This window comes from Lissotriton vulgaris, chromosome 6 (assembly GCF_964263255.1).
Source record: "Lissotriton vulgaris chromosome 6, aLisVul1.2, whole genome shotgun sequence".
NCBI classification, from domain to species: domain Eukaryota; kingdom Metazoa; phylum Chordata; class Amphibia; order Caudata; family Salamandridae; genus Lissotriton; species Lissotriton vulgaris.
Window position 1 is genome coordinate 563,251,333 of NC_141694.1, and position 18,977 is coordinate 563,270,309.

General features: G+C 40.4%; 1 protein-coding gene across 2 annotated transcripts in view; it reads right to left on the reverse strand.

Annotated features, from left to right (window-relative positions):
• Window positions 1-18,977, reverse strand: part of PGM3 (phosphoglucomutase 3) — a 230,705-nt gene that overhangs the window by 101,919 nt on the left and 109,809 nt on the right. For both annotated transcript variants that reach the window (XM_086926556.1, XM_086926555.1), the window contains one exon: window positions 5,367-5,450. In XM_086926556.1, the coding sequence (XP_086782682.1) occupies window positions 5,367-5,450 (84 nt within the window). The remainder of the gene's footprint in view (window positions 1-5,366; window positions 5,451-18,977) is intronic.

Here is an 18,977-nt window from a genome sequence, read left to right on the forward strand (position 1 = left end):
ACCTCCATAAAGGGAAGGCGAGTGCAGGTGTTCATGGACAACACCACCGCCATACGGTACTGCAACAAACAGGGCAGGGTGGGGTCGTGGATCCTTTGTCAAGAGACCCTGCGTCTCTGGACATGGCTGGAAAGCTAGGCATTTCCCTGGTGGTTCAACACCTGGCGGGCTCTCTGAATGCCAGGGTGGACAAACTCAGCCGAAGAAGCCTAGCGGATCAGGAATGGTATCCCCATCCAACAGTGGTGCAAAGTCTTTTCCAGCAGTGGAGAGAGCCTTGGGTAGATCTGTTTGCCATCGCCGAGAATGTGCAATGTCTGCAATTTTGCATGCTGGAGTTGGTCTCAAGCTCCAGGCTGGAAGGCATGAATCCAGTCTGACTCATGTGACAGCCATCCGGCTCCATCTCAGAGTCCAGGATCAGAATGGGGATGGAGCAGCCAGGAGAGCCGGCATTGAGACCATCATCGGGGAAGGTTGAGATGGTAGGTGAGGCGCGAGTCAGGATCCATCCGTGGATCCAAGGGGCCAAAGCCGATGGGGTGGATCCAACGGGTCCCCTCCCGAGCCTGCAGGGACTGAAGGCAGGCTTGCGGGAACGAGCAGTTCAAACATGAGGCGCATGGCCTCATAGAATTCTTGAAGCTGAGTGGGGGTCGCACCAGCTCCCAGAAACTTGGAGATGTGCAGAGCCAACCCATGCGCTGGATCAACCGCAGAATCATGACTTGAACGTAGACGCTGTCTCGCCTTGTCAGCCGAAGGACGAGGTGAAGTCGAAGACCTCTGACTTCTTGCTTTTCTACTTCTGATGGGACTTACCCAAATGGGCCAATGACTACAAGTGCGATGTAGATTTCAGGACTTCCTCTTGACCGAGATCAACACATTGGTGGCATCACACATCGTGCTGCCGAGAGCTTGGGGGATTGCTCCCTGAAGGCCTTTGGGTTCAAGGCACGGCAACTGGAGCAGGCGTCCGAATCTTGGTTGCACAACTTGGTTGAGCAACTTGAATGTTAAAAGTGTATGAAATAGGGAGCAGGATTATAAGTAAGTAAGTAAATAATGGAATCAGAATGGCAGCTAGATACAGTGCAATGAAAAATTGCAACGGCCTCTAGCTAAGAAAAAGAGGAATGAAGAAAGAAGAAAATATTATAAAAATCAGACAATATACTAAAATATATATAAAAATGGTAATAACATTGGCAGGCTCCTGGGTTAGAGAATTAAATATGGATAGATTTTCAATCAAATGTATCAGTAATAATGATCTGAGCATTTTGGAGATGGACAAAAAGCTCACAACAAACAGATTCCTAAAAGTTTATCATGGCATATACAAGAAAATGCCTCCATCAGAAGTCAATATAAGGAAGTTTGTGAAGAATGCCAAACTTAGACAGCTGTACTATGGGACAGTAAGATAAGGTCCGCAAATCTCTCTCTAAAGAAAAAAATAGGGAGATAATTAAATTAGGACACTTAGCAAACCCGCAAAGAGAGGATGGAATTTCTGGAGAACTGTATAAAATGCATAAAAATCTTCTGGTCTTCTAGTTCCTTAATCAAAATGAGTATTTGACACATTAAGGTTAAGAGGAGAGCCTCTGCAATCCTTTGAGAGGCAAAGTTGCTGCACTGTGTTCTGTGCACAGCAAACAGCTGAAAAGAACTATCTACTAAGATAAGACCCTCTTCAGTCCTTTTCCTGCGCTGGCACTTCTCCAAGAAGAATATTCAGTCTCAGCAAATGACCGCCCGCCTTCCCCTGGTGAAAAGATGAAGAGGCGAGAGTAGAAAAGAAGATGTAGCACCTACATATGGATGGGAGCTTAAAAACTTACTTTCAAAATAATCAGAGAAAACTTTCTTGGAAAGTTTGACGGATTAGAGTGATGAATAAATTCAATCAACATACTGTAGTTTAAAATAAAAACTAGAAGATTTATATGAAATAACAAAAAACATTTACAAACTGACCTCTGTAGGAAATGCTCAGATAATTGTCAGTTAAGGAGTGATAGAGAATCATGCAAGACAAAACAATTTCTGTATAAATGAAATTTCAGATCCTCAGAGGGAGCTGACATGAACACGTTTGTAGTGAAGTTACTTAAGAACTCGGTCCTAAAGGATACTCTTGGTAAAGAGATTATTAAAGATATACAGAAATCCATTTAGCTTCAACTTGTATGGGTTCAACATTAGAAAGTTCTTGGTAAACCTTTTAGCTTATTACTTAAAGGAGAACCCTCTAGCTAGGTCTCTATTCAAAAGTTAGACAATTTGAAGTTTACTTACCAAAACTGCTAAAGATAGAAGGGGAGAGCTAAGTAAGAAGGTAGAATTATTTAAAGAATTTTACAGGATAACTATCCAGTTGAAATTCCAGCATTCTTAAAGTAATGTGGAAAAAACAGTTGTACAAATTCAGGAGGTGTGCAGAAGCAGAAGACCTGCTACACCAAAAAACAAACTTTGGTTGGCTAGAATCAATACAAAATATCAAATAATTAAAGCTTACACATAGGTATTATGACCTATTGTTAAATAGAAAAGGCACAACAGAACAGGCATTTCAATCTGATCCTACAAGAGGAAAGGGGTTGGTTTAAAGGTATCCGGTATGGAAACCTTAAACTTAAGATAGGTTACTCAAAGATGGGAATATAGCACAAGGGGTGGGAAACAGGTTAGCTTTGTGAAATATCTGAAGTATGGTACGAGTATGCTAGCGCCTCAGCAAACAGAATATGATTGGGCGGGGACATTATGGTTCAGATGGCATCTCTGACAGAGTATGTGGGCCATTTGACACTTTAAGGATGGTTGGAAGTCCATCAAGAATAGTTTCAGTATTCAAAGAACAAGATATTTGTTAAAATTGCCTCCTTCTTCAGACTTTGGAAAGGCAAACATTCTAATCTTGTCTTTCCGTTAACAGTTTTTCATTTCATGCTACTTATTTTTTTCCAAGTACCATATTTTGTCTACCCAGTCTGGTGGTGCATTTAGTTTAGTTCCAATGTCATACATTCTGAGCTAGGTTTGGTTAAACTGAGTCTTAAACGTAGCCCTAGACTGCAAGCTGTGGACTAGTCTACACAGTCAGGGGCAGCAGCAGGCGCAGGGAATTCCAGGAGGCTTCATGCCCAAATTACAGAGGCTGTACTGAAGCAGCCGCGGAGGTGTTGAAGGGCATATGGCTTCTTTCAGCAGCATGTCGGCGTTTGATAGCCAAGTTTCCTTAGTACAGGTAGTCATGAATCGCTCATCAGGGGTCCCTTGTAGCTACCTTGCACACATTTCAGTAGAGGTTAGTAGACTGGTTAGAGAAGCTTAGTGGTGAAGCTCATGGAGAGTCAACCATCTACCCTGTGGTCAGGACCCGCCACCCCAATATATTTAATTCTAAAACCTGCTATATTGTTAAAACATATATGCCAACAGACTAGATTTAAACGGGAGACTCTTGAGTTTGTAAGCCCAAAAATCTTTATTTATGATATCTCCCATCTAAAATTGCCTCTAACTCCATGCAAGTCAATGGGAAAAATAATCCACGACATCTTCCACCTATTTCTGTTCAGAATCCACCTCTTTGCAGCTTTAATATGGTGGCATGTACGTAAAGAAATACTAACCAATTTTGATTTGAAATGAAGATCACAAACTGCTTATTAGTAGAACGACCACTCAAGAACATTGCCTACAAAAAGTCATACACAACCCGATTTTCAAAAATAGGATCAAACATGTTTTATTCATTCCAAGAAGATAAGTGAATGACTTTACACAGGCTATGACTGGCACACAAGATATTGTGATGACTAAGAAGTTATCCCATTTTATTCATGTGATACATGTAAATGCATTTGATCAAGTCAACTGGGATTGGGCCAAGATTTATTGCGGCTGTCCAAGCTTGCTACTCTGATTCAACACCATGAGAAGTAGTTAACTATAATCACACAAAAAATACAAATTGCCTAAGAACTAGGAAATACAGAATGAACATATATGTATATAGCGGGAGGTACATAGGTTTCTGATAATGCAAAATGTTGGCCCACTCGAACCCTTACTGCATTTGCCACATATCCCACCTTGCCTAGCACTCCTTTAGAATTAGCCGATATAAAAGTTATTGCAGATTTATAGATAGAGGAGAAAATCAGATGCTGGGAATAACTGAGCAGTGACACTAGGAGAAGTATTCAGATTAAAAAAAAACAGGTGCACAAATGGCTCCAGGGGATTTACATGGAGGACAACTCATTACTTCTAAAGATGTCTGAAAGCTAACAAATTTAGTCATGAAATTAAGAGCAAGATATCCAAGAATAATAAATTGCTATAGCAAATTGAAGCCAGAATGGAACTGATGGAGACAATATGGATGGAGAGTGTGCCATGGCTTCATAATTCAAATATATGTAACATATTTCTTGACAGCCTATACCTATCGGTTCACCTGGCTGAATTAAAAAACACATTTTCCACGCTTTTCAGGTTATTCTGGAATCAGGAGAAGCTATTAAAGCAACACAAGAGTTTCATTTGAAATGTCCCAAGCATGGTCTTAAGGAGGCACTTAATATTTACGTTATGCAGGTACGCTGAGCTACAACTGAGGTATGCAATGACCAGGTAATTTAAGAGACACTCAAGAAAGAAATACATTTTTTGGGCTTAAGAAGGAAAATAGCAGATTAAAGAAGGCAGAACAGTAGTTGCTATTATACTTTATAATATTAGCTAGGATGATACTGTAAGCTTGGAAGGAAGAAAATCAGCCAAATGTTTATGAAGGGTTAGGGGACGATTGAAGAGTGGCCACACCATAGAGAGATACCACCTGATGGGTATTTGGTATCTTGATGTCTATAAGCTCATTATCCACTCACTTTTCATTTTAAATGCATAGTGATAATGGAGCTCCGCACTTCTGGAAAGGGTGCAAGTATAAAACGGGTGCCCTGACTGGGCTGCCTTACGAAGTCAACCCTCCCTCCTCATAACTTCTTCTGTTAGCTCAACTGAGAAACCTTTCCAGTTTGGACATCAGTGAAAAGTAGTTGTGAGATATATTTGATTGCCTATCTATTGACTTGCATAGATATTGACTTGCATCACTCTCATGACAAATGATAGACCAGGGTCATTCATTATAGATGTAACTGCAGGTACCTATGTATTCTTCTTTTCTTCATCTTCTTGTGGTTTGCTTTACCAAAATCAAAAACTATTAAACATAACAAATTTAACAACGTCTTTAACATTCAACAAAATATTCACACAGTATAATTCAGATTATCAAACAAAGTTTTATCCTAAATGTAAATATAAATCAAAGCTACCTTCATAGTGTCCTCAAGATAGCGGGTAGAACTCCCATTTGCATAAGCAGTTTGGACAACAGCCATCTTTAAATTTAAATCTATCTGCAAAAAGCAAGATGTGACAATTCTGAGAAGTATATTAAACATGGATTTTACAATGCCAGTGATGTGAAAACAAATAGACAAGGTAAATATTTAATTTAATATCACTTAATAAATATATCAATATTAATTCTAAGGACATTTTAATAAGCTTTCAGGTATTTGTTTCCCGAACACACAATAATGCATTTTCTCTGGATTAACTGACTTGGTTGTTAAGTGAAGCGACTAAAAGATAAGTAAGAATTTCCTGTGATGTGTCACAATTGAGGCGAAAGGTAGTCAGCTCCAAACAAAACTTGCTTAAACAAAATAAAGAGAAGTTCAAGAGTATTATTCGAGAGATTTATGCCCATCCTACTCTACTCTACCAGCTGCATCTATGGTAAATATGGTAAATAGTCAGGTGCAGCTTCTTGGCTCATTTCCATGCATTTAAAGCTTTTTAAACATATTCTTGGGTGCATTTATTTATAGGTGTAGTTAAACTTAGAAATCCATGACATTAATAGGTTACCAGACATTTACTATTAGGGTTATAGTTGTTTACCTTTGATGTCCTGGGAGTCCAATCTCTTTGGATTTAAACTGAATTTCAAAGTACTCCCTTTTTAGCACTTGAATCTCTTACGGTAGTGCGATCTTTAGCAGGTGGCGTGGGGTTAATACTCAGAAACATTGACATTTAGATAAATTCTATCACCACAAATGTCCATGCAGTTCTTTATTTTAAAAAAAGGGAAACATTTTATTACAAGAAAGTAACATATTCTAGACTTTAATTACCTATTTAAAAAAAAAACCAGAAGAGCTTAGCATCTTCTGTACCAGAGTCACAACCCAAAAGTACTTTCTATACACTAAACAAAGGCCTTAGACCCAGAGTTATGCTATATGGACTATTCCTGATAACTGAAGCCTTCAACGAAGACTTTGGGTTAATAGTTTACAAAATCAAGAAATCAAAGCTAATGGTTTTTCGGATTCAAGATGCAGGAATTTGAGTTAAGCAAAGTGCTCAGAAATTTCAATCATGAACCTTCAAATTTGCCTCTTTTAAGTTAGTCAGTCACACAAAGAATAACAAGCCCACTTGCAAAATACTGCTTGTAGATGTTTCAAGAGGTTCTTCCAGATGGTGCCCAAGAGTAAGCCACTGTATTTTTACCAGGGCACAATTGAGTGGCGCATTCAATGTAAATAGTTTCTAAAGGTCCAGTAGGCACTGAACCATGAAGGGTACAGTAGCTAACTAGGGTGCCAGTATATCCTTGATGCCCATTTTATGTGATCAGTGGGTAGGAGAATGTACATCACATGTTTCACCAGCTGCAGTTGAGAGTTTCGGGTGTATGAAGCATGCATGAATCAGGCTTACACTCAACAGCCACTGGAAAGTCCAGTAGCCAGTTTGCTACTCGGGAGACTTTGGGGAATGCTAGGTGTTAGGACATTTGTGGCTCCCCATAGATTCCAGAACCTTTCTCACAGAAATGTGAGGAGAATGTGTGTTTTAGTCAGCATTTGAGAGCCATGAAAGTCACCCCACCCACCCTGTATTAACCCAGGTGTCATTTTTTTAACATATTTTTATTGAGCAGAGCAGAGACAATAAAAACATTTATACAGTGAACACAATTTCAGGGTTCGTCATAAACATTGAGCGAAATCTAGTGAAGTCCGATAATTCATAACATTCAGCAATAATCATCAATATACAATTTGGTACAAAGCAGAAAAAAATACATAGCAAGAAAGTGCCAAGTGTAATCATTTTCCAGTCACAGTTTCAATAATTAAAGAGCAGATAGTGCAAAATATAATGATGTAGCCCAAGCTACTTATGCAAGATCCCTGCACAAGAGAAGTGCTGACATGCCTGGCCTGGACTATTTATATTATTGAAGTGTCTTGTGCTAAAGTGCTAAATATCCAATATATATTTTCCCCCTTAATTTGAAAATCTTCTATTCAGACAATAGACCTGCCCACAAGGAAGTGTTAAAGTGCTATGAGGGGGTAGTGGGTTGACTACTATTAAAGAATTTCCAGTTTTTGGTGAATTTTTACGTTGCCCAAACTCTTTTGGCATAAGCCTCTTCAAATTTTTTTGTCCGTCTCATTTTATTTACCCATTTAAAATAAGATGGTACCTCCTCTGATTTCCAATTTTGGAGGATTACGGAACGGGCGACTAAAGTACAGATTGCTATATAGATTTCTTCTGCACTGGACAAATGAGTTCTATTTATTGAGATGCCAAAAAGGGCAATCGCAGCTTCGGGTTCAAATACCTTCAAATGCCTGGCTTATTGAAGAAAAGATTTTGCGCCAAAAAATCTCAAGTAAAAAATATGAAGCCAATCGCCCCCCTCATGCAGCTGACATCTAAAGCATTTATTTTCTACTCCCGGAAAGAATAATATTTAAAGCTTTAGGAGTAAGATAGGCCAGCCAATGGGATAGAAAAGACATCCTCTTAAAATTGGCCGCTCTAAGAGCCTTACCTCCTAACTGGGCGATCTGCTCCCATTCCTGCTTCGAGAAGGAGCAATTGGTTTCCTGAGATATTTTAGCTAGAATTTTATCGACCAAAGGAGATTCTTCACCCTTTCTCAGAGAATTGTACCAATTCCCCACTCCTTTTGATTTCACTTTATACAGGGCAGTAGCCAAAGGCATTGATATTACACCTGCCGATAAATTATATTTATTTATAAAGTTTATAATCTACAGAAATTCCAGAAATCCCGTTTTTAATTTATTATCAGACCTAATCAGAACCTCTTGCCAGGTAATAAGTTTCCGCGATGTAAAAAAAGAACCCAGATCACCACAACCAGAGACTCTACACTTTTTGAGCTTACTCGAATGGATTTGAAACCCCAAGATCTTGCATTCCTCTAATTTCAAGTAGTACAAGCCACCACCCCCTTGCTGTTTAAAAAAAGGACTGTACTCTATATGAAAAATCACGGTTAAACTTATACCTAGACTTTTTGGGTAATTTCGCTGTTTTAAAAAAAATCTGAACTTGTGACCCTGCCTCTTGTACCATTTTTTCATTAAAAAAAACATATCTAACAGTCCATTGGGCTCCAGTAAACGTGCTGTGAGATCCATATTAGATGCCATATAATAAGTATGTATATTCAGTAGAGCTAGGCCCCCTTGTATAGTTCCCAACTGTAATGTACTCAATTTCTCCCTCGAAACTTTCTTATTCCAAACAAAATCCCTGATCATGGACTCTATCTCTCTAAAATAATATGAATTATTCTTTAACTCTACATTTATAAAAAGAAAACCAGTAAAGGAAGTATCAACATTTTAATAAGTGCAACCAAACCAATCAAAGTTAATGGTAAAAGAGTCCATCTCTCCCTCAAAGTTTTAATTTTATTTCGCATTGTTAAATAATTCAAGCTAAATAATTGTTCGAACTGATTGGAGACATAAATACCCAGGTATCTGATCAGTTCTTTTTTTAAAGCTTGTGATCTTAAATTTAAAGATAGAAAATTACAATCCGAATTCAGAACCAGTACCGCGATTTTATTTTGATAAATTTTATATCCAACAATCAGTTCGAACAGACTAAATTCATATAATGCTTGATCAAGATTTAATTTATCAGGATATAGATATAAAATAATATCATCAGCGAATAATTAAATTTTTGCTATTCCTGCTATGGGTGGCTTAATTTCAGGATGTCCCCTTTATCTTATCGCTAGCGGCTCAATAAAAAAGTAAACAGGATGGGGGACATCGGGCAGCCTTGCCTGGTGCAACGATTTATATTAATTGCCCCTTTTGAATTGGCATTAACTACCACCCTTGCTTGAGCTTCCTGGTAAATATTTTTCAACATATTAATTATCTGAGCCGGCAAGCCAAATTTTTGCATACCGATTAATAGTGCATCCCAATTTACCAGGTCAAAAGCCTTTTCGGCATCGACCATTGAAATTAAAGTTGGAATTTTATTATTAGAAACAAAGTCTAGAGCCTGTATTAGAAATCCGGTATTTGAAGACATAAACCTTCCTGCCACAAAGCCTGACTGATCAGAGTGAATTAACGCCTGGGCAATCGGGGAGAAAAGCTGGGCCCATATTTTCATTAAAATCTTAAAGTCAGCGTTAAGAAGGCAGAACGGCCTATATAAAATAGACGTCCTGCTAATTTTTCCCCTGTTTAACAAAAAAAAAATAATGGACTCTTTAAAGCTCAAAGGAACAGATCCTCCCAATCAGACAGCATTAAATAATTTAACCAAAAAAGGAGTCAATTCTTTATCAAAAGTTTTATAAAATTCAATTGGGAGCCCATCTGCACCACACGCTTTTGCCCCGGCAATTAATTTCACTGTACCTAAAATTTCTAAAGCAAAGATTTTGCTCTCGAGTTGATCAGCTAATGGGCCGGGTAAGACAGGAAGATTAACTTCATCAAAATATTTATAGATAAGATCTGTCCCTACCTCATATTTCGTGGAATATAGCTGAGAGTAGTGATCCATGAATACTTGAGCTATATCATCTTTATCTCCAACGATAATTTGCGTCTTGGGATCGATATTCTCTGCTATTAAGGCTTTCTCCTGTTTAGATTTTGTTTGCCCTGCTAGCATTTTCCCACCATTTGGCTCTCCTCATATACTCTTTGTTGATAAGTTTTTGAGCTATTGATTTCCTCAATTACAAAAAATTCTTTTAAGAATGCCTTCGCCCTTTCTAATTGCAAAGCCGCATCTTCCTCACCTGAGGTGTGACGTTACTGAAGTTTATAGCATTAGACACATCCTGTTGAAGTTGGTTGATCTCATCACGCCTCTTTCTTGTCTGTGCTGCTGCCCGCGCAATCATCTGGCTTCTAATGGCTTCTTTAAACCCTCCCCAAACTGAGAAGATTTCTGCAGTACCTTCATTTAGGTTAAAAAACTCTAGTATCTATTCTTTTGTTTGAGCTACCCAATTGAGATCATGGAGTAGACGATCCATCTGCCACCTGTATTGAGCCTTTCCTCCCACTTCAATCACAAACCCAACTGTTATTAAGGAATGATCCGAGAAGAGATTAATCCCTATGGTGGTATCTAAAACCTTTAAGGATCGTTAAATAAGAAAAAAATCAATCCGCAAGGCCGTGTGGAATTGGTTAGAATAACATGTAAATTTTGCAATGGTCTTGTTGCATTTACACCATTGATCTACCAATTGATGTTCCTGCTTTAGTGCTTCCAAGACTTTCTTTGTTTGGGGTTTCAGCTCGTTTTTATTTTTATTTGAGGTGTCTTTTTTTAAATCTTGAATGAAATTGAAATCCCCATCCAAAACTATTTTTAACACTCTAAGTAGCTCGGTGATCCTGAGTAGCGGTGTAGTGTCATCAATTATCGGGCCATCATAGTTTATAAAATTTAAGATCATCCCATTCAGTTTGGCCTCAAGCCAAAGCCATCGCCCAAGCGGATCTCTCCTATTTTGCCCAAATTCCAAAGGAAGACTACGGCAAAAATATATAGCTACCCCTATTTTAGCTAGCCCGGCAGAGGCAAAAAACACATGAGAGAAACACCTAGGAAGATATAGTTTAGGAAAATTTGTTTTCAAATGGGATTCCTGAAAAAATACTACCTGTGGCGAGCAGGATACTAGCCACCTTATTAACGCGTCGTATTTGGACTTATTTAGAATCTCATTAACATTAATAGGTATAGTGCGACACCTATTGATCATTTTTTATCGTGGTTTTCAAATATATAAACAAAAAAAACAAAAAATCTGCTGCTATAAACATACTTGGCCATTTCCTAGAAAGCTTTTGCTCCAATGCCCCTGCTACTGCTCCTTTTACTGCTAATCTTTTTAACCCATGGCCAGGATCTTCTCCTTTATCTGATAGTCTGAGAAATTAACTAGGATTGTACATGGGCCACTCGAGCTTGGCAGAGGATGAAAAGGAACTCTATGGGCCCTGGTAATTGTCAAATCCCCACTTAATCCCGGAAGAACTTTTTACTTAATAAAGGACTCCACCCATTGTGGTACTTGAGCACCCTCCACCCTCTCTGGTACTCCCACTATGTGCAGATTTGAACGGCGTGAATAGTTATCCAACTCCTCAATTTATTTTCTTACTAATTTTTACCCTTGGTTACTTCACAAACTTTGATAAGCAGTCCGGAAATCTGATCCTCCAACTGAGAGATCCTAGTCTCTGCTTCCTGTATTTTAACCGGAAGACATGCCCCTGCATCCTCTATTTTGCTAATCTTGAATGAAGAGAAGCAATTTCATTCTCCTGTGACCTCTTCATGTCTCTAATTTCCTCAAGAATGAGGTTAAGCAGTGTTTTAATATCCAACTATTTGGTAGTTGCAATAGCTGCTGGATCATCTATTAGAGTTTCTAGAGATTCTGAAACAGGACCTCAGGCTAGCAATTGTATAGTATCAGTCACTTTCTGATCCTGGTTGTGAGTCAATTGCAGTGTTTTAAGGGCCTTCGACTTCAGAGTATGGAGTATGAACTTTTTGCTGTTGTTGCTGTTCCTGAGGCCCCGGGGAAAGTGTTGGGTTGCTGCCACTCAAATTCTGGTCTGCCTTGACTGCATCAGCTGAACAGATGGTTGCAATGCAGAGTCTGCGGAAGGCGGAAGGACAGAATTCAGCAGGTTGGAATTCAATTCTTGTAACAGGAGAGTTGAGGTTAACGGTGAGGCTAGAGGGTTTTGGGCGAGAGGGAGTGCTGGAAACACAGAGGAAGTGCTAGGCGAAGACGATGAACTTAGGTCCAATGGAAGCTGGCGGGGGGAGGCGAGATCAATGACCGCAGTCTGGGATAGATTAGACTGAGGAGGGATAGGCTGTGCTGATTTTTTCACAAAAAGAGGAAACTCCTTCATACTCTTCTCCTCCATTTTATCACTTTCAGGTGTTCCTGCCTTATCCACTACCCGGCTACCAGTGTCGCCCAGCCCTCTAGTGGATACTGATGGGGAGGTTCTAACTCCCTGGAGTGTCCTAGAAGGCTCTGCTGCCAGTTCCGATGCTGGTTCTTCTTCCGAGCTCTCAAAGCTGGAATTATGTTCAGGACGATTCCCCAACAGTCCTGCTCTGCCTCCGCCCACGGACAAAACTTTGTTCTGTGCCTGAGCCAAGCGCGTCTTAGCTTTTAGGCCAGTGGCTGTTTCAACTCTGGATGTTAGCTGATTATGCTCATTGTGTCGCCCCATAGTAGATCCAACCTAGGGGGAGCCAATAAAAATGAAGAAGTAGAGCAGTGAAGCTACTTTCAATCAGGGCTTCCCCTGACAAACAAAAATATATATATATATATATATCTTATTGCTACTGCTCAGTCTGTTCTATTTCTTTTCCCCTTAATCCACCAACCTCTAGGCTCCGTCCTGCCAATGTCCTTGCCACTCGTTACCTCTCCTCACCTCTCTCCCCCTTCAGTATATTTCTCTCCCGCCGACTCCTCATAAACTCAGGTGTCCTGTGTCTCCTCCCACGGCACCTGCATCCAAGCACAGTCCGTGCTCACTCCACGTCGATCAGAGACGTTTAGAAGCCGTCGAGAAGCCGCTCTGCTTTCCGGGATTCAATCCTGCCCAAAAACGCTTCTCCTGCGCTTTCTCACCGGCTCCGTATCCCGCAGCACTTTTCGCCGCCAAACCGCGATGTCCACAAGCACGGACGTCAGCACACGCAGATACTGCTGAGGTGCTTCGCCATTACCACAGGGGGGTGTGGTCACCTGCGGCTATCTGGAGGTGTGGTTCTCCGGCATAGCCTTCATCACCAGCCTGGAGGGGTCAACATTTTTATAGAATGTGCAGTTTTGCTAGGTTTCCCTAGGTGCCACTGAACTAGGGCCCAAAATCTACAGGTCAGGTTTCAGTGAAAAAACGAACTGTCTCCATGTCGTGTTTTGGGCCCTTTCCTGTTGTGGGCAACTAGGCCTACCCCCACAAGCATGGTACCATTTTTAGAAGGAGACGTGGGAACACAGAATAGTAGAACGTCGGCTATTACGATTTGGGTTTCTCTGCATTTGTGCCTTCGAAATGTTTAAGAAAAGAGACATTTTGAAAAATGCCCTCTCAATCACATGCTATAGTGGGTATCCTACAAATTCAGAGATGTACAAATAACCACTGCTCCTAAACTCAGTATCGAGTGTACATTTCGGAAATACAGAAGTTTTCTTCATCCCCATTTTTCACTCATTATTTACCATGTGAATTGCTCTATACTCTGTACAAAATGAAAAACCACTGTAAGGTGCAGCTCCGTTGTTGGCCTTGTGTTCCTCAGGTTCTAGGACAAACTACAAACCATATAAAACCCTGCAACCAGAAGGGTTTAGTGGATTTAATGGTTTATTGCTATTGTAAATCAACCATTGAGACATGAAGTTACGGATAAAACCCCATTTTTAATATTATTTAATTTCAACAGTTTATTTGAAAAACCTTGAGGGATCCAAACAAAAAAAACACGCCGATTTCAGCAATTTGTTTAATTTTCAGGAATGTATAGCTGTCCAGGATCACCAATGGCGTTAACACAGGTTTCCTCCCTAAACTGGAAGGTGTTGAAAGCCCAATAATAGAAGAAAATTGGCTACTGCTTAGATAAATGCCAAAACTGTGGTAAAAAAAATATATAGTTTTTTGATACAGCTCCGTGTTTTCCTCTAAGCCAAAAAGTTGATGACTTATGCACAGCAAACTTTTAGTTTATGCCATTTTTAGTAGAAAAAAAATAAAACACTTGTTTGCAGTGGCCATGTTTTTTTTCTTCTCCCAGAACCACAATATTTAGATATATTTTGCTATTTTCTTGGTCCCATCCAGCAGAATCCACAAACCCTGTGTACCTTTAGGATCCTCAGCATGCTGGAAATAAAGGATATAAATTTGGCGTAGATACCTTATGTGGAAAAAAGCTATGAAGACCTAATTATGAACTACCTCAAATAGCCAAAAAAGGGCTCAGCACTGGGGTGAAAAAGCCTCAGCAGTTAAGGTGTTAATGACTTCACATTACCCACAAGTGTAAGACAAGAGATGGACAGCCATGAATTAACCGCAGTTAAAAAACTTTCAACCGAGCCTTTAGAGAAGCCTCAGTTGTTTGGTAAAATGCACTAAATACATTCCTGAGTTGAGGACAATTGCTTACAACATTAGAGCCATGCCTATAATCACAGTGTGATTTAAGCCATCTCTAAGCGGGTCACCCTTACATTCTACAATAATCAACAATCTGCAATGCCTCGAAATCTTAGGTAAAGTTATGCAAATAAAAAACCCTACCTTCCGAATGTTCTCTTTACACAGAATTTGACTACAGCACCATCTAACAACTATTTAACTGAGCACATGCCCAGACATTAACTGGTAGACCATCTATTGTGAACAGAAGAACAGTGATTTCTAACAGTTTTATTGCAACATGATTTGGCTTTAAGCCACAACCTGCTTTGAAACGTTCCCTGGTTGCTAAACCGTGCAGCAAATAACTTTCATGGTGTACAGCCACATTTGCCTCCAGTTTGAAAACTATTTCTACTTCTATACGAACTATAATGTTCCTTTAACCTTTGTTTTTTCAGTGAATATATATCAGTTGCTATTTTGAGTGCCTCAAATAACATAGCTGGGGAGAGAGGAGGGTCGTTTATTACTTTAATGAAGTTTCCTATAATGTACAACCAGGACTACAAGTAAAGTTTTCTTCCGCATCACTGAATCTTCATTGTTAGTCAAAAAACTCAGAATAGAATAGCAAGCAAAAGCAAGTTCTCACTGCAGCTCTTGCTCAGCAGAAACAAGTGTAGACTATTAGGCATTGGTGAGAATGAAAGCTGGTTAACCTAACAGATTTCTGAGAGTGGCTTCACCAAACATCGATTCAGCCATTGTGACAGAATCCAGGCACTAATATCTTATGAAGGTATGCACAAAACATCAAGTGGTAGTTTTGCAAATGTCAAGCTGTTGTGGCTGCCTTATCCCTAGTGAAATGAACTTTTAGTTTTCCTGAAGGAGGCTATCAGGGAAATGGAAACACAAGAAAATATTTGTCAAACTCTACTTGGCTACAGATTGTCTGAATGTGGTAAGACCATGAGGAATATGTCCATACTTAATAAGTAACAGGTTGGAGTCCTTTAGTGGCTTTATGCTTTTTTAAATAAAAACGAAGCACCCTTTTTGCATGTCAGGATTTTAGTGACTGTTACACTATTGTAGATGGATTTGTAAACAATACAAGTAAAGTAACAATCTGGTTATGTGGAATTACGACACTACCACCACCCTTTTAGCGTAAAAAACGGCATGGTTCCACAGCAGGAAGTACCTGAATTTCATTAACCCTAAGTGCCGATAACATATGCATTAAGAATGCTGTTTTTCAAGTAAAGATACTGCAATGTAGCCTTGTGCATAGGTTTAAAAAGAGATCCTATTTATTTTGACAGAACTACATTAAGTTCCCATTAAAAGAGAACACTTTCTTTAGCCCTTCCAAGAAATCTTAGATCAGTGGGATTTTGAATAACGGCATTTGGTTTGGAGGCTTTATATAGGCTGTAATTAAAGAAAGGTGCATTTGTTTTTATAGATGACCACCCCCAGTTTCGAGAAGGCCAAGTGCAAATAATATGGAATGAGAACATCCTCTTGACATGAAATTGGGCTATGTTAATTGCTTTGGCACTATATGTAGGATCTTTTCCATTTGAGGGATTTGCAGGTTCTTGGATTCACATTTGTCCCCTTTTAGAGAGTCCATAGAAGCTGGTAGTAGATGACCATACTGTCCAACTCGTCTAGCTTGGTACCTGCATAGCTTTAAGACCACTACTGTAATCAGTGTGATTGGAGGAAAGGCATATCGTAATGTTCTTGACCAACTGATCAAAATGACATAGCTCGAGTCCTGCATTGGAATCCTGGATGCAAAGTCTCAGCTTTATAGCAAAGAGGTCTAGTGATAATGTTCTTCACTCTTCAGCCAGGTCTTGCACCAAGTCATCATCCAGGACCCACTCATGGTTTGCTTCGGGCTGTTGATTTAGCATGCAAAGGATGTGAATCACTCAATATGATGGCTAATGCCCATAGAAAGACCATTTGTGCTTCTAGCAATAATAATGGTCTTGAACTTGTGTGTCTGTTTGTTTTATGTAATGCACGTTAATGGCATTGTCTAACTGAAGGAGGATGGTTTCTTCATCAGAGACCGATGGAAAGGCTTGAGAGCCGTATGTACTGCTTTCAACTACAGATAGTTGATGTGGTAAATGCACTCCTTTTCCGACCAACAACCTTTAACTGATAGTTGTCTTGATGAGAACCCAATACCTAAAGAGATACACCTGTGAAAAATCATCTGTAACAGTGTTTGTTGGAATGGACTTCCTTGCAAGGTTTGACCTTCTGCCCCACCATGAGAGGGATTGCTTTGTATGAAGTGTTAGGTGGAACCTGTCCTCCAAACTGCCCAGACTCCGCGACTATTGATCTTCTAGACATTCGAAACAATGGAAATGCAGGAACTGACGCTACGGGGAAAGGATGAGGTCTATGGAGCTGTTGGCTTGGTGGTGTTCAACAGAAGGGGACACTCTTTCCTTCAAAGAATCACTTTTCCTTCCACTGTGTCTATTATCGCTTATAAAGAGAACAGACTTTGAGCAGGGGTTGCTGCTGAAGAAAATCACTTATCTTTGTAAGTGTAAGGTGAGGAATGATCACTACCATACATTTGGACAAAACGCGTGGGGTTGATTGGAGTCCGAATAGTTGCACTGGTTATAGGGTGACGAATGCCCGGCTGCCCACCTTGGATACATCATGTGATGCTTCACCACTGGGATGTGGAATTTTGCCTCTTGTAAGTCCAATGAAATGAAATGAAATGAAATGAAATGAATGAAATGAAATGAAAAGAGAATTTGTAAAGCGCGATTGCTGCCCTGGGGCGTCCAAGCGCTACAAAGAAAGGGTTTTACCTGTCCGACACAGTCATCACAGAAAATTAGTTGTGTATATTAAAGAGAAAAGTTTTGAGTTGTCTACGAAAAGAAAGCAAATTAGGATTAGCCCTAAATTGGGGCGGAAGCGAATTCCATAGCTTGGCCGCATTGTACGAAAACGACCTGCCACCTGCTCTAGTTCACCTGACTCGGGGGATTATAGCCAAAAAGGCTTGACTTGAGCGAAGCTGTTTACTAGGATGATATGGAGTGATCAGCGCATGGCTGATCACCGGGCCCGTCTGCCAGTAGGCTTGGTGAGAGATGCACATTGCTTTGAAATTAATTATTTCCCTAACCGGGAGCCAATGTAGGCTCCTGAGCCCGGTTTTGCTGACATCCTGCGGGGCAACTGAAGCAGAGTACGTGCAGCGCAGTTCTGAATAATCTGCAGTTTACGCAGAGTATAATCAGGTGCACCTAGGTACAGGGCATTACTAAAGTCCAGTCGAGACTGAATCAGGCCCTTAATGACTATCTGTTTGGCTTCCCCGGGTAGAAGTGGAAGAACTTGGTTGAATGGGTGTCAAAAGTCAAGGACTTATACAACCATACACCGAGACTTTTTATATTGTCTTTGGGTGTAGGTGGCGTGCCCAGGCTGGGGGGGCCATAACGAGTCAATAGTAGATAAAGCAGGAGGACCAAGGAGCATCAGCTCAGTTTTGTCTCCGTTTAGCTTGAGACCAGATGTTGTCATCCAACTTTTTACTTCCTCCAGACAGTTCATCAAACCACTCTGTGCTAACAGGCCGTTTTCATGCGCGAGTGAGACCACTAGCTGCGTGTTGTCCGCATATATAATGATCTTTATATCATATGAACGGACGACCTCGGCCAGTGGTCTCATATAAACATTGAATAACGTAGGGCTCAATGATGAGCCCTGCGGTACCCCGCAGCTCAAGGGTTTACTGGAAGAAACAGTATCTCCCTCAAAGAACTGAAAGGTCCTATTGCTCAAAAAAGATTTGAGCCAGGTTATTGCCGTCCCTGATATTCCCAAGCCAAGAAGGCGACACAGTAGCGTGTTATGATTGACCGTGTTGAATGCTGCGCTCAGATCGAGGAGGACCACTGCCACTGATCCCCCTCGATCCATAATCCTTCTAGCTTCCTCAGTAACTGCTAGTAGAGTGGTCTCCGTCCCGTGTTTGGGGCCGAATTCCGTCTGGGTGGCATCAAGCGGTTGGTTACGCTCGAGAAAGTTTGTTAAGTGTATATTAATATGTTTTTCGAGGATTTTGCTCACCCAAGGAAGCAGAGAGATAGGGCGGTAGTTGTTAAAGTTGCTGGGGTCTGTGTTAGGTTTCTTTAAGAGTGCGCGCACCATGGCTTGTTTCCAGGTGGATGGAACTATACCGGAGGACAGTGAGGAGTTGAGTAAATTCATAATAATGGGAAGAACAACATGGATTACCGAGACCAGTGTGTCCGGGGGGCTGGGCCACATGGGGAGTCTGAC